Below are 15,280 nucleotides of genomic sequence, written 5' to 3'. Positions count from 1 at the left end.
GGGCCTGTTTCCTGGTCACAGATTAGGCATTAAAGGTTGAGACACACAAAGGGCCTGTTTCCTGGTCACAGATTAGGCATTAAAGGTTGAGACACACAAAGGGCCCGTTTCCTGGTCACAGATTAGGCATTAAAGGTTGAGACACACAAAGGGCCTGTTTCCTGGTCACAGATTAGGCATTAAAGGTTGAGACACACAAAGGGCCTGTTTCCTGGTCACAGATTAGGCATTACAGGTTGAGACACACAAAGGGCCTGTTTCCTGGTCACAGATTAGGCATTACAGGTTGAGACACACAAAGGGCCTGTTTCCTGGTCACAGATTAGGCATTAAAGGTTGACACACAAAGGGCCTGTTTCCTGGTCACAGATTAGGCATTACAGGTTGAGACACACAAAGGGCCCGTTTCCTGGTCACAGATTAGGCATTAAAGGTTGAGACACACAAAGGGCCTGTTTCCTGGTCACAGATTAGGCATTAAAGGTTGAGACACACAATGGGCCTGTTTCCTGGTCACAGATTAAAATGGCATTACAGGTTGAGACACATTTCCTGGTCAAGATTAGGCATTAAAGGTTGAGACACAAAGGGCCTGTTTCCTAACTTAGGCATTAAAACAATCGAGATTTGCTTTCATGGAGGACAGGCTTGAATTGTGAGGATGACCACACTATTTTCATAATGAGACAAATCTACTGGTTTTCTGACACAAGTTGATAAACAAAAGTCATCTATTTAATAAACACAAGAGACCAGCAAAACGGATAAGAGTGTAGTAGGAACAGCGGCATCTAGTGGTCAACCTGCTACTGTCACACTACTGCATGGTAGATAATACAAGCGACTTCAATGGCTAATTTGTCTTCACTGGGAAGAACATCGCCATTTTCACAGGGAAGCCACAGCTTCATACTACTTGTCAAACAAAGAGAACTCCTACTCTATACTGATGGTTGGGGTGCGGGTGGTCTGTGGGTGGCGTTTACAAGTTGTTTTTGGTAGGAAGAAGTTTCGTACTATATTTATTGAATATCTGAATCCAATCAATTAAAATGGCCAATTTGAGACACATTATTTTGTTTAAATGTAATTTTATCAGGAATGCCAATCTAACTACTGAAAGCATTTCAAAACAATCTGAGATGGTGTGTGGCTGAAATGACATCAAGCAACTCCTGGGCTGCTGTTCTACTCTAATCAAGTAGGATGGAACTGCTGTTCTTCTCTAATCAAGTAGGATGGAACTGCTGTTCTTCTCTAATCAAGTAGGATGGAACAACTCTTAGGCTGCTGTTCTACTCTAATCAAGTAGGATGGAACTGCTGTTCTTCTCTAATCAAGTAGGATGGAACTGCTGTTCTTCTCTAATCAAGTAGGATGGAACAACTCTTAGGCTGCTGTTCTACTCTAATCAAGTAGGATGGAACTGCTGTTCTTCTCTAATCAAGTAGGATGGAACAACTCTTAGGCTGCTGTTCTACTCTAATCAAGTAGGATGGAACTGCTGTTCTTCTCTAATCAAGTAGGATGGAACTGCTGTTCTTCTCTAATCAAGTAGAATGGAACAACTCTTAGGCTGCTGTTCTTCTCTAATCAAGTAGGATGGAACAACTCTTAGGCTGCTGTTCTACTCTAAATATTATCAGTCTCTCGGTCCCAGCTTTGATGCACCTGTACTGACCTCGCCTTCTGGATGATAGCGGGGTGAACAGGCAGTGGCTCGGGTGGTTGTTGTCCTTGATGATCTTTTTGGCCTTCCTGTGACATCGGGTGGTGTAGGTGTCCTGGAGGGCAGGTAGTTTGCCCCCGGTGATGCGTTGTGCAGACCTCACTACCCTCTGGAGAGCCTTACGGTTGTGGGCGGAGCAGTTGCCGTACCAGGCGGTGATACAGCCCGCCAGGATGCTCTCGATTGTGCATCTGTAGAAGTTTGTGAGTGCTTTTGGTGACAAGCCGAATTTCTTCAGCCTCCTGAGGTTGAATAGGCGCTGCTGCGCCTTCTTCACGACGCTGTCAGTGTGAGTGGACCAATTCAGTTTGTCTGTGATGTGTATGCCGAGGAACTTAACTTGCTACCCTCTCCACTACTGTCCCATCGATGTCGATAGAGGGGTGTTCCCTCTGCTGTTTCCTGAAGTCCACAATCATCTCCTTAGTTTTGTTGACATTGAGTGTGAGGTTATTTTCCTGACACCACACTCAGGGCCCTCACCTCCTCCCTGTAGGCTGTCTCGTCGTTGTTGGTATAATCAAGCCTACCACTGTTGTGTCGTCCGCAAACTTGATGATTGAGTTGGAGGCGTGCGTGGCCACGCAGTCGTGGGTGAACAGGGAGTATAGGAGAGGGCTCAGAACGCACCCTTGTGGGGCCCCAGTGTTGAGGATCAGCGGGTTGGAGATGTTGTTACCGACCCTCACCACCTGGGGGCGGCCCGTCAGGAAGTCCCGTACCCAGTTGCACAGGCCGGGGTCGAGACCCAGCTTGATGACGAGTTTGGAGGGTACTATGGTGTTAAATGCTGAGCTGTAGTCGATGAACAGCATTCTCACATAGGTATTCTTCTTGTCCAGGTGGGTTAGGGCAGTGTGCAGTGTGGTTGAGATTGCATCGTCTGTGGACCTATTTGGGCGGTAAGCAAATTGGATTGGGTCTATGGTGTCAGGAAGGGTGGAGGTGATATGGTCTTAGGCTGCTGTTCTACTCTAAATATAATCAAGTAGCATAGAACAACTCTTAGGCTGCTGTTCTACTCTAAATATACAGCTGGTGACCTGTACTACAAGTAACTTCTCCCTCGCCCATCGAAATAAACATCACTTGCTTTTCCAAGTTTGAAGTAACCCCGTTCTGCTGTGGCTGCCAGCTAGCCAGCATACATTAGCTAGCTTTGAAGGGCTCATCAGGACTGAACTCAATCCATTCGTCTCCGCGCGACTCACGTCATCAATTTGGGCACCGGGAGTGTCCGTGTAGCCTCTCCCGGGTCGTCATCATGCCATGTTGTGACCAGGAGAGACTAACTACACTGACTAATGAAAGCTTAAAATGTGTTACTGTAAAATCACGTTGGATGTGTTTACACAGGCAGCCCGATTCTGAACTTTTTTCACTTATTCGTCTTTTGACCATTCAGATCAGCACTGAACAAGATCTGATGTGGGTGGATCTGATGTGGGTGGATCTGATGTGGGTGGATCTGATGTGGGTGGATCTGATGTGGGTGGATCTGATGTGGGTGGATCTGATGTGGGTGGATCTGATGTGGGTGGATCTGATGTGGGTGGATCTGATGTGGGTGGATCTGATGTGGGTGGATCTGATGTGGGTGGATCTGATGTGGGTGGATCTGATGTGGGTGGATCTGATGTGGGTGGATCTGATGTGGGTGGATCTGATGTGGGTGGATCTGATGTGGGTGGATCTGATGTGGGTGGGTCTGATGTGGGTGGATCTGATGTGGGTGGGTCTGATGTGGGTGGATCTGATGTGGGTGGATCTGATGTGGGTGGATCTGATGTGGGTGGATCTGTGATTGATTAAAAATACCAATTAGTGGGAAAAAATATCAGAATTTGTCTGCCTGTGTAAACACATCCAAAGTGATTTAACAGAAACACATTTTAAAGTTTAATTAGTCAGTGAAGAACTAAGTCTCTCCTGTGTAAACACATCCAAAGTGATTTAACAGAAACACATTTTAAAGTTTCATTAGTCAGTGAAGAACTAAGTCTCTCCTGTGAAAACGCGGCCTTTGGTTCATCTGATTAGACGTTGCTGACACCTAGCAGATCTTACAACAACTGGATAGCTATTTTAAGTAACATTTGACCAAATCACATGTTATAGCAATCTGTCAGTCTGACACAGTCGGTGACATGGCACGCAGCCATTGGTTGTTGCCTCGCCCTTAGCTGTGGAACGCTCCCCTCTGTGACGAGTGCTGATGTAAACCAGAGTTTAATCAATACTTTTGATTAATTGATTAAGTCCCTGTCAGGTGTGTAGGGGAGATGGATGGAGCCCCAGCGAGCCGTGCTGATGTTCAGCTGGTATTTTTGTGTGTGTGTGTGTGTGTGTGTGTGTGTAGCATGCAATTTCTGAAGCGGACTAACAAAGGTTTGATTTCCTGTCAGGTGTGTAGGAGGAAGGTCCTGATGGCAGACCACACTGATGTCAGCCTGCCCCCTGAGGACCGTGTCCGTGCCCTGACCAAGAAGGGCAGCTCTGTGGACGTGAACGAGGACGTTCCTCCCCGGAGGTACTTCAGGTCAGGCGTGGAGATGATTCGTATGGCCAACACCTACACCGAGGAGGGCAACGCCGAGCACGCCTTCCTACTCTACAACAAGTACATCACGTAAGTTACGTTGGTGAAACTAGGCTCCATTACATTTCTAGGTGATGAAGGTGTTGTCAAGAATAATATAATAATAATAATAATAATATATGCCATTTAGCGGACGCTTTTATCCAAAGCGACTTACAGTCATGTGTGCATACATTCTACGTATGGGTGGTCCCGGGAATCGAACCCACTACCCTGGCGTTACAAGCGCCATGCTCTACCAACTGAGCCACAGAAGGACCACGAAGAAGACCGTCGTGTCACAAGACGGAGAACCCAAGATGGATAAAGTGTCAGTGTGTTGCCAGGCATCTAACATGTGTTTATGGTAGTAGTGTGGACAATGTACCATATTGTCTGCAACCCAATAGACTATCATGTTGAGATGAGCTGTAGAGCTTAGATCCAGATAAAATTCCTGAGTCTCAAATGAATGGGAAGCGTGGGCTTCATCTGAAACACACAGCAGGTGTCCTGGGAAGTGTGGGCCTCATCTGAAACACACAGCTCGTGTCCTGGGAAGTGTGGGCCTCATCAAGTCAGGAATATGAATCAATCAATCAAATGTTTTTATAAAGCCCTGTTTACATCAGCAGATGTCACAAAGTGCTGTACAGAAACCCAGCCTAAAACCTCAAACTCCAGGACAGGACAAATACTCTAGACAGGACAGGAGAAGTACTCCAGACAGGACAGGAGAAATACTCTAGACAGGACAGGAGAAATACACCAGATAGGACAGGAGAAATACTCCAGATAGGACAGGAGAAATACTCCAGATAGGACAGGAGAAATACTCCAGATAGGACAGGAGAAATACTCTAGACAGGACAGGAGAAATACTCCAGACAGGACAGGAGAAATACTCTAGACAGGACAGGAGAAATACTCTAGACAGGACAGGAGAAATACTCTAGACAGGACAGGAGAAATACTCTAGACAGGACAGGAGAAATACTCTAGACAGGACAGGAGAAATACTCTAGACAGGACAGGAGAAATACTCTAGACAGGACAGGAGAAATACTCTAGACAGGACAGGAGAAATACACCAGACAGGACAGGAGAAATACACCAGATAGGACAGGAGAAATACTCCAGATAGGACAGGAGAAATACTCCAGATAGGACAGGAGAAATACACCAGATAGGACAGGAGAAATACACCAGATAGGACAGGAGAAATACACCAGATAGGACAGGAGAAATACACCAGATAGGACAGGAGAAATACACCAGATAGGACAGGAGAAATACACCAGATAGGACAGGAGAAATACACCAGATAGGACAGGAGAAATACACCAGATAGGACAGGAGAAATACTCCAGACAGGACAGGAGAAATACTCCAGACAGGACAGGAGAAATACTCTAGACAGGACAGGAGAAATACTCTAGACAGGACAGGAGAAATACTCTAGACAGGACAGGAGAAATACTCTAGACAGGACAGGAGAAATACTCCAGACAGGACAGGAGAAATACTCCAGACAGGACAGGAGAAATACTCTAGACAGACAGGACAGACAGGACAGAAATACTCTAGACAGGACAGGAGAAATACTCTAGACAGGACAGGAGAAATACTCTAGACAGGACAGGAGAAATACTCTAGACAGGACAGGAGAAATACTCTAGACAGGACAGGAGAAATACTCTAGACAGGACAGGAGAAATACTCTAGACAGGACAGGAGAAATACTCTAGACAGGACAGGAGAAATACTCCAGACAGGACAGGAGAAATACTCCAGATAGGACATACTGACCCAAGCCCCCCGGCACAGACTATTGCAGCATAGATACTGGAGACTGAGACAAGGGGTCGGGGGACACTGTGGCCTTGTTCGGTGATACCCCCAGACAGGGCCATCCAAGCAGGATATAACCCCACCCACTTTGCCAAAGCACAGCCCCCACACCACTAGAAGGGATATCTTCAACCACCAACTTACCATCCTGAGACAAGGCCGAGTATAGCCCACAAAGATCTCCACACCACTAGAGGGATATCAACAGACCGCCATCCTTCTTCCCTGAGACAAGGCTGAGTATAGCCCACAAAGATCTCCTGCAAAACCAGACAGGAAGGTCACGTCAGTGACTCAACCCACTCACGTGACACCCCTCCGAGGGACGGCATGGAAGAGCACCAGTAAGCCAGACTACACTCAATCATATGACTAACTGAAGAGATGAGTCTTCAGTAAAGACTTAAAGAGTCTGCGTATCTCACATGGGTAGGCAGACCATTCCATAAAAATGGAGCTGTATAGGAGTATCCAAATCCCTGCCTCCAGCTGTTTGCTTAGACATTCTAGGGACAGTAAGCAGGCCTGCTTCTTGTGACCGTAGTGTACGTGTAGGTATGTACGACAGGACCAAATCAGAGAGATGGGTAGGAGCAAGTCCATGTAATGCTTAGCAGTAAAACCTTGAAATCAGCCCTTGCCTTAACAGGAAGGCAGTGTAGGGAGACTATCACTGGAGTAATATGATCACATTTTTGGTTCTAGTAGAGATTCTAGCAGCCGTATTTAGCACTAACTGAAGTTTATTTAGTGCTTTATCCGGGTAGCCAGAAAGTAGAGCATTGCAGTAGTCTTAACCTAGAAGTGACAAAAGCATGGCTTCGTTTTTCTGCATCATTTTTAGACAAAAAGTTTCAGATTTTTGCAATGTCATGAAGATGTGTTTCTGTTTATCATCATTCTTCTATTCAGGCTCTTCATTGAGAAGCTTCCTAAACATAGAGATTACAAAACAGCCAACATTCCAGAGAAGAAGGACACCTTGAAGGTACCATTCTAACTGTTTCACGCTCCAGTCCCCCAGCAGCCCAACCCTGGTCCTCCAGTCCCCCAGCAGCCCAACCCTGGTCCTCCAGTCCCCCAGCAGCCCAACCCTGGTCCTCCAGTCCCCCAGCAGCCCAACCCTGGTCCTCCAGTCCCCCAGCAGCCCAACCCTGGTCCTCCAGTCCCCCAGCAGCCCAACCCTGGTCCTCCAGTCCCCCAGCAGCCCAACCCTGGTCCTCCAGTCCCCCAGCAGCCCAACCCTGGTCCTCCAGTCCCCCAGCAGCCCAACCCTGGTCCTCCAGTCCCCCAGCAGCCCAACCCTGGTCCTCCAGTCCCCCAGCAGCCCAACCCTGGTCCTCCAGTCCCCCAGCAGCCCAACCCTGGTCCTCCAGTCCCCCAGCAGCCCAGTCCCCCACCCTGGTCCTCCAGTCCCCCAGCAGCCCAACCCTGGTCCTCCAGTCCCCCAGTCCCCCTGGTCCTCCAGTCCCCAGCAGCCCAACCCTGGTCCTCCAGTCCCCAGCAGCCCAACCCTGGTCCTCCAGTCCCCCAGCAGCCCAACCCTGGTCCTCCAGTCCCCCAGCAGCCCAACCCCTGGTCCTCCAGTCCCCCAGCAGCCCAACCCTGGTCCTCCAGTCCCCCAGTGGTCCTCCAGTCCCCAGCAGCCCAACCCTGGTCCTCCAGTCCCCCAGCAGCCCAACCCTGGTCCTCCAGTCCCCCAGCAGCCCAACCCTGGTCCTCCAGTCCCCAGCAGCCCAACCCTGGTCCTCCAGTCCCCCAGCAGCCCCCTGGTCCTCCAGTCCCCCAGCAGCCCAACCCTGGTCCTCCAGTCCCCCAGCAGCCCAACCCTGGTCCTCCAGTCCCCCAGCAGCCCAACCCTGGTCCTCCAGTCCCCCAGCCCAACCCTGGTCCTCCAGCCCAGCACCCAACCCTGGTCCTCCAGTCCCCCAGCAGCCCAACCCCTGGTCCTCCAGTCCCCCAGTCAGCCCAACCCTGGTCCTCCAGTCCCCCAGCAGCCCAACCCTGGTCCTCCAGTCCCCCAGCAGCCCAACCCTGGTCCTCCAGTCCCCCAGCCCAACCCTGGTCCTCCAGTCCCCCAGCAGCCCACCCTGGTCCTCCAGTCCCCCAGTGGTCCCCAGTCCCCAGCAGCCCAACCCTGGTCCTCCAGTCCCCCAGCAGCCCAACCCTGGTCCTCCAGTCCCCCAGCAGCCCAACCCTGGTCCTCCAGTCCCCAGCAGCCCAACCCTGGTCCTCCAGTCCCCAGCAGCCCAACCCTGGTCCTCCAGTCCCCCAGCCCAGCAGCCCAACCCTGGTCCTCCAGTCCCCCCTGGTCAGTCCCCCAGCAGCCCTGGTCCTCCAGTCCCCAGCAGCCCAGCCCTGGTCCTCCAGTCCCCCAGCAGCCCAGCCCTGGTCCTCCAGTCCCCCAGCAGCCCAGCCCTGGTCCTCCAGTCCCCCAGCAGCAGCCCCCAGCAGCCCAGCCCTGGTCCTCCAGTCCCCCAGCAGCCCAGCCCTGGTCCTCCAGTCCCCCAGCAGCCCAACCCTGGTCCTCCAGTCCCCCAGCAGCCCAACCCTGGTCCTCCAGTCCCCCAGCAGCCCAACCCTGGTCCTCCAGTCCCCCAGCCCAACCCTGGTCCTCCAGTCCCCCAGCAGCCCAACCCTGGTCCTCCAGTCCCCAGCAGCCCAACCCTGGTCCTCCAGTCCCCAGCAGCCCAACCCTGGTCCTCCAGTCCCCCAGCAGCCCAACCCTGGTCCTCCAGTCCCCCAGCAGCCCAACCCTGGTCCTCCAGTCCCCCAGCAGCCCAACCCTGGTCCTCCAGTCCCCAGCAGCCCAACCCTGGTCCTCCAGTCCCCCAGCCTCCAACCCTGGTCCCCAGTCCCCCAGCCCAACCCTGGTCCTCCAGTCCCCCAGCCCAGCCCAACCCTGGTCCTCCAGTCCCCCAGCAGCCCAACCCTGGTCCTCCAGTCCCCCAGCAGCCCAACCCTGGTCCTCCAGTCCCCCAGCAGCCCAACCCTGGTCCTCCAGTCCCCCAGCCCTCCAGTCCCCCACCCTGGTCCTCCAGTCCCCCAGCAGCCCAACCCTGGTCCTCCAGTCCCCCAGCCCAACCCTGGTCTTCCAGTCCCCCAACCCTGGTCAGCCCAACCCTGGTCCTCCAGTCCCCCAGCAGCCCAACCCTGGTCCTCCAGTCCCCCAGTAGCCCAACCCTGGTCCTCCAGTCCCCCAGTAGCCCAACCCTGGTCTTCCAGTCCCCCAGTAGCCCAACCCTGGTCAACCAGTTCCCCCAACTCCCCCACCCCCAGACAGCCCGACCCTGACCCGCTGGAGGACCAGGGTTGGTTCTGGAGGACCAGCGTTGGGGGGGTTCTGGTGGACCAGGGTTGTGAAACAACAGGGTTCTTGGACCTCTACGTTTCTCTTGTGATGTGACATGCTGTCATCTGTCTCAACAGAGGCTGAAGGAGGTGGCCTTCCCTCAAGCAGAGGTGCTGAAGAAGGCTCTTCTCAAGATATATGAGCAGGAGCATGCACAGTATCTCATCAAAAAGGTTACAAGGCTTCTGCCCACCTCTGTAGACCTTCCTGCCCATTTTCCAACTTTATACCCTCAGTAGAGCCCTCTGCACACCAGATTTGGTTGATTTGCTAATGCGTGTGTGTGTGTGTGTGTGTGTGTGTGTGTGTGTGTGTGTGTGTGTGTGTGTGTGTGTGTGTGTGTCACTACTGTGTTTGTAGAAAGCGGACGAGGCAGCGTTGGCGCAGCAGCAGTCGAAGCAGCAGGCGCTAGAAGCAGAGCGGGAGCGTGTGGTGGAACTGCAGCGACGCCAACGGGAACAAGAACAGTTCAGCGCCTTCGAGGAGATGATCAGGTACATCACTGCCAACAGAAACATCATCTGAATTTAATCGCTTTTTCAATCGCATTTAAGAAATGTAATTTCAATTTAAAAAAAATTGTAATTTGTATTGGACAAATGAGTGAATCATTGAATTCATAAATGTAACGTATAGGCTATTTCATGATTTGAAACTGGATTGAATGAATATGGCATTGTTTTTAACCAGTGCAGTCAAAAATGTGATTTTCCTGTTTTATATATACTTACGCACTATGATGTTGGAATAGTACTGTGAAGAGCGGTTTGAAAAGGTCAATGGAAATTTCCTCCCGTTTTGGTGGGATGGAGTTTTGGCGTGCCTGGGGACATCACCAGTTCTCCCCTCCCCACTCAGACCACTCACAGACAGACGTAGCTTGAGAAATTGCTCTTTGCTAAGTAGCTATTTTTGTTTGTTTTCAATTGGTCAAAAATCATAGTTAAGTACAGCAACTTACCCAGAAAGGATTTCATATGAAGATCAAAATGGACCTTTTTTTTAAAATATTGATCAATATTGACACTAAATGTGACTCCATAATCCCATAATCAGACGGCAGGAGCTGGAGAAGGAGAGGCAACGTATCCTTCAGGAGTTTCATGCTCCTGGGACCCCTCCCCCCGATGCACCCCTCCTCCCTGGGATCCAGGGCCCCCCTCTTCCCCTGGCCGTGTCCCCCACCCCCCCTCAGAGCCCGGGGGACAGCGCCGGCCAGGTCAGACCGCTCCCCACCTTCGACCGGACGCTCAAACCTGTGAGCCCTAGTGGGAACAGCAGTGAGTAAACACACACTGACTGGACAAAACATTAGGAACACCTGCTTTTTCCATGACCGACTGATCTGGTGATTCCAGGTATAAATCTATGATCCCTTATTGAGGAGACAGGTTAAATCCACTTCAATCAGTATAGATGAAGGGGAGGAGACAGGTTAAATCCACTTCAATCAGTGTAGATAAAGGGAGGAGACTGGTTAAATCCACTTCAATCAGTATAGATGAAGGGGAGGAGACAGGTTAAATCCACTCCAATCAGTGTAGATGAAGGGGAGGAGACAGGTTAAATCCACTTCAATCAGTGTAGATGAAGGGGAGGAGACAGGTTAAATCCACTTCAATCAGTGTAGATGAAGGGGAGGAGACAGGTTAAATCCACTTCAATCAGTGTAGATGAAGGGGAGGAGACAGGTTAAATCCACTTCAATCAGTGATGAAGGGGAGGAGACAGGTTAAATTCACTTCCAATCAGTGTAGATGAAGGGGAGGAGACAGGTTAAATCCACTTCAATCAGTGTAGATGAAGGGGAGGAGACAGGTTAAATCCACTTCAATCAGTGTAGATGAAGGGGAGGAGACAGGTTAAATCCACTTCAATCAGTGTAGATGAAGGGGAGGAGACAGGTTAAATCCACTTCAATCAGTGTAGATGAAGGGGAGGAGACAGGTTAAATCCACTCCAATCAGTGTAGATGAAGGGGAGGAGACAGGTTAAATCCACTTCAATCAGTGTAGATGAAGGGGAGGAGAAATCCACTTCAATCAGTGTAAATGAAGGGGAGGAGACCACTTCAATCAGTGTAGATGAAGGGGAGGAGACTGGTTAAATCCACTTCAATCAGTGTAGATGAAGGGGAGGAGACAGGTTAAATCCACTTCAATCAGTGTAGATGAAGGGGAGGAGACAGGTTAAATCACTTCAATCAGTGTAGATGAAGGGGAGGAGACAGGTTAAATCCACTTCAATCAGTGTAGATGAAGGGGAGAGGAGACAGGTTAAATCCACTTCAATCAGAGAAGGGGAGGAGACAGGTTAAATCCAATCTTAGATGAAGGGGAGGAGACAGGTTAAATCCACTTCAATCAGATGAAGGGGAGGAGACAGGTTAAATCCACTTCAATCAGTGTAGATGAAGGGGAGGAGAAATCAGGTTAAATCCACTTCAATCAGTGTAGATGAAGGGGAGGAGACAGGTTAAATCCACTTCAATCAGTGTAGATGAAGGGGAGGAGACACTTCAATTGAAGGGGAAAATCCACTGTAGATGAAGGAGGAGACAATCAGTGTAGATGAAGGGAGAGGAGACATGTAGATGAAGGGGAGGAGACATGTAGATGAAGGGGGAGGAGACAGGTTAAATCCACTCCAATCAGTGTAGATGAAGGGGAGGAGACAGGTAAATCCACTTCAATCAGTGTAGATGAAGGGGAGGAGACAGGTTAAATCCACTTCAATCAGTGTAGATGAAGGGGAGGAGACAGGTTAAATCCACTTCAATCAGTGTAGATGAAGGGGAGGAGACAGGTTAAAATCCACTTCAATCAGTGTAGATGAAGGGGAGGAGACAGGTTAAATCCACTTCAATCAGTGTAGATGAAGGGGAGGAGACAGGTTAAATCCACTTCAATCAGTGTAGATGAAGGGGAGGAGACAGGTTAAATCCACTTCAATGAAGGAGGAGACAGTGTAGATGAAGGGGAGGAGACAGGTTAAATCCACTTCAATCAGTGTAGATGAAGGGGAGGAGACATTAAATCCACTCCAATCAGTGTAGATGAAGGGGAGGAGACAGGTTAAATCCACTCCAATCAGTGTAGATGAAGGGGAGGAGACAGGTTAAATCCACTTCAATCAGTGTAGATGAAGGGGAGGAGACAGGTTAAATCCACTTCAATCAGTGTAGATGAAGGGGAGGAGACATGTAGATGAAGGGGAGGAGACATGTAGATGAAGGGGAGGAGACATGTAGATGAAGGGGAGGAGACAGGTTAAATCCACTTCAATCAGTGATGATGAGGGGAGGAGACAGGTTAAATCCACTTCAATCAGTGTAGATGAAGGGGAGGAGACAGGTTAAATCCACTTCAATCAGTGTAGATGAAGGGGAGGAGACAGGTTAAATCCACTCCAATCAGTGTAGATGAAGGGGAGGAAACAGGTTAAATCCACTCCAATCAGTGTAGATGAAGGGGAGGAGACAGGTTAAATCCACTCCAATCAGTGTAGATGAAGGGGAGGAGACATGTAGATGAAGGGGAGGAGACATGTAGATGAAGGGGAGGAGACAGGTTAAATCCACTTCAATCAGTGTAGATGAAGGGGAGGAGACAGGTTAAATCCACTTCAATCAGTGTAGATGAAGGGGAGGAGACAGGTTAAATCCACTCCAATCAGTGTAGATGAAGGGGAGGAGACAGGTTAAATCCACTTCAATCAGTGTAGATGAAGGGGAGGAGACAGGTTAAATCCACTTCAATCAGTGTAGATGAAGGGGAGGAGACAGGTTAAATCCACTCCAATCAGTGTAGATGAAGGGGAGGAGACAGGTTAAATCCACTCCAATCAGTGTAGATGAAGGGGAGGAGACAGGTTAAATCCACTGTAGATGAAGGGAGGAGACAATCAGTGTAGATGAAGGGGGTAGAGAAGGGGAGGAGACAGGTTAAATCCACTTCAATCAGTGTAGATGAAGGGGAGGAGACATGGATGAAGGGGAGGAGACATGTAAATCCACTTCAATGTAGATGAAGGGGGTTAAATCCACTTCAATCAGTGTAGATGAAGGGGAGGAGACAGGTTAAATCCACTTCAATCAGTGTAGATGAAGGGGAGGAGACAGGTTAAATCCACTTCAATCAGTGTAGATGAAGGGGAGGAGACAGGTTAAATCCACTTCAATCAGTGTAGATGAAGGGGAGGAGACAGGTTAAATCCACTTCAATCAGTGTAGATGAAGGGGAGGAGACAGGTTAAATCCACTTCAATCAGTGTAGATGAAGGGGAGGAGACAGGTTAAATCCACTTCAATCAGTGTAGATGAAGGGGAGGAGACAGGTTAAATCCACTTCAATCAGTGTAGATGAAGGGGAGGAGACAGGTTAAATCCACTTCAATCAGTGTAGATGAAGGGGAGGAGACAGGTTAAATCCACTTCAATCAGTGTAGATGAAGGGGAGGAGACAGGTTAAATCCACTTCAATCAGTATAGATGAAGGGGAGGAGACAGGTTAAATCCACTTCAATCAGTGTAGATGAAGGGGAGGAGACATGTAGATGAAGGGGAGGAGACATGTAGATGAAGGGGAGGAGACATGTAGATGAAGGGGAGGAGACAGGTTAAATCCACTTCAATCAGTGTAGATGAAGGGGAGGAGACAGGTTAAATCCACTTCAATCAGTGTAGATGAAGGGGAGGAGACATGTAGATGAAGGGGAGGAGACCACTGTAGATGAAGGGGAGGAGACATGTAGATGAAGGGATGAAGAGGAGACAGGTTAAATCCACTTCAATCAGTGTAGATGAAGGGGAGGAGACAGGTTAAATCCACTTCAATCAGTGTAGATGAAGGGGAGGAGACATGTAGATGAAGGGGAGGAGACATGTAGATGAAGGGGAGGAGACAGAAATCATGTAGATGAAGGGGTGTAGGAGGTAGATGAAGGGGAGAGACAGGTTAAATCCACTTCAATCAGTGTAGATGAAGGGGAGGAGACAGGTTAAATCCACTTCAATCAGTGTAGATGAAGGGGAGGAGACAGGTTAAATCCACTTCAATCAGTATAGATGAAGGGGAGGAGACATGTATATGAAGGGGAGGAGACATGTAGATGAAGGGGAGGAGACAGGTTAAATCCACTTCAATCAGTGTAGATGAAGGGGAGGAGACATGTAGATGAAGGGGAGGAGACATGTAGATGAAGGGGAGGAGACATGTAGATGAAGGGGAGGAGACATGTAGATGAAGGGGAGGAGACAGGTTAAATCCACTTCAATCAGTGTAGATGAAGGGGAGGAGACAGGTTAAATCCACTTCAATCAGTGTAGATGAAGGGGAGGAGACAGGTTAAATCCACTTCAATCAGTATAGATGAAGGGGAGGAGACATGTATATGAAGGGGAGGAGACATGTAGATGAAGGGGAGGAGACAGGTTAAATCCACTTCAATCAGTGTAGATGAAGGGGAGGAGACATGTAGATGAAGGGGAGGAGACATGTAGATGAAGGGGAGGAGACAGGTTAAATCCACTTCAATCAGTGTAGATGAAGGGGAGGAGACAGGTTAAATCCACTTCAATCAGTGTAGATGAAGAGGAGACAGGTTAAATCCACTTCAATCAGTATAGATGAAGGGGAGGAGACAGGTTAAATCCACTTCAATCAGTGTAGATGAAGGGGAGGAGACAGGTTAAATCCACTTCAATCAGTGTAGATGAAGGGGAGGAGACAGGTTAAATCCACTCCAATCAGTGTAGATGAAGGGGAGGAGA

The 15,280-nt window shown here is 49.5% G+C and overlaps 1 protein-coding gene across 13 annotated transcripts in view; it reads left to right on the top strand.

Moving 5' to 3' along the window:
* The window catches only part of LOC118379946 (STAM-binding protein-like A), a 35,794-nt gene that overhangs the window by 2,281 nt on the left and 18,233 nt on the right, over positions 1–15,280 (top strand). For 12 of the 13 annotated variants that reach the window (XM_052460783.1, XM_052460792.1, XM_052460793.1 and 9 more), the window contains exons 2-6: positions 4,135–4,358; positions 7,071–7,146; positions 9,588–9,683; positions 9,871–10,004; positions 10,567–10,790. In XM_052460783.1, the coding sequence (XP_052316743.1) occupies positions 4,156–4,358; positions 7,071–7,146; positions 9,588–9,683; positions 9,871–10,004; positions 10,567–10,790 (733 nt within the window). In that variant the 5' untranslated portion in view covers positions 4,135–4,155. The remainder of the gene's footprint in view (positions 1–4,134; positions 4,359–7,070; positions 7,147–9,587; positions 9,684–9,870; positions 10,005–10,566; positions 10,791–15,280) is intronic. The other variant, XM_052460784.1, reaches the window with a different exon arrangement.

The sequence above is a fragment of the Oncorhynchus keta genome, chromosome 14, assembly GCF_023373465.1.
Source record: "Oncorhynchus keta strain PuntledgeMale-10-30-2019 chromosome 14, Oket_V2, whole genome shotgun sequence".
Taxonomy (NCBI): Eukaryota; Metazoa; Chordata; class Actinopteri; order Salmoniformes; family Salmonidae; genus Oncorhynchus; species Oncorhynchus keta.
Note: the sequence above shows the minus strand (reverse complement) of the source record. Positions and strands in the feature narration are given on the sequence as shown.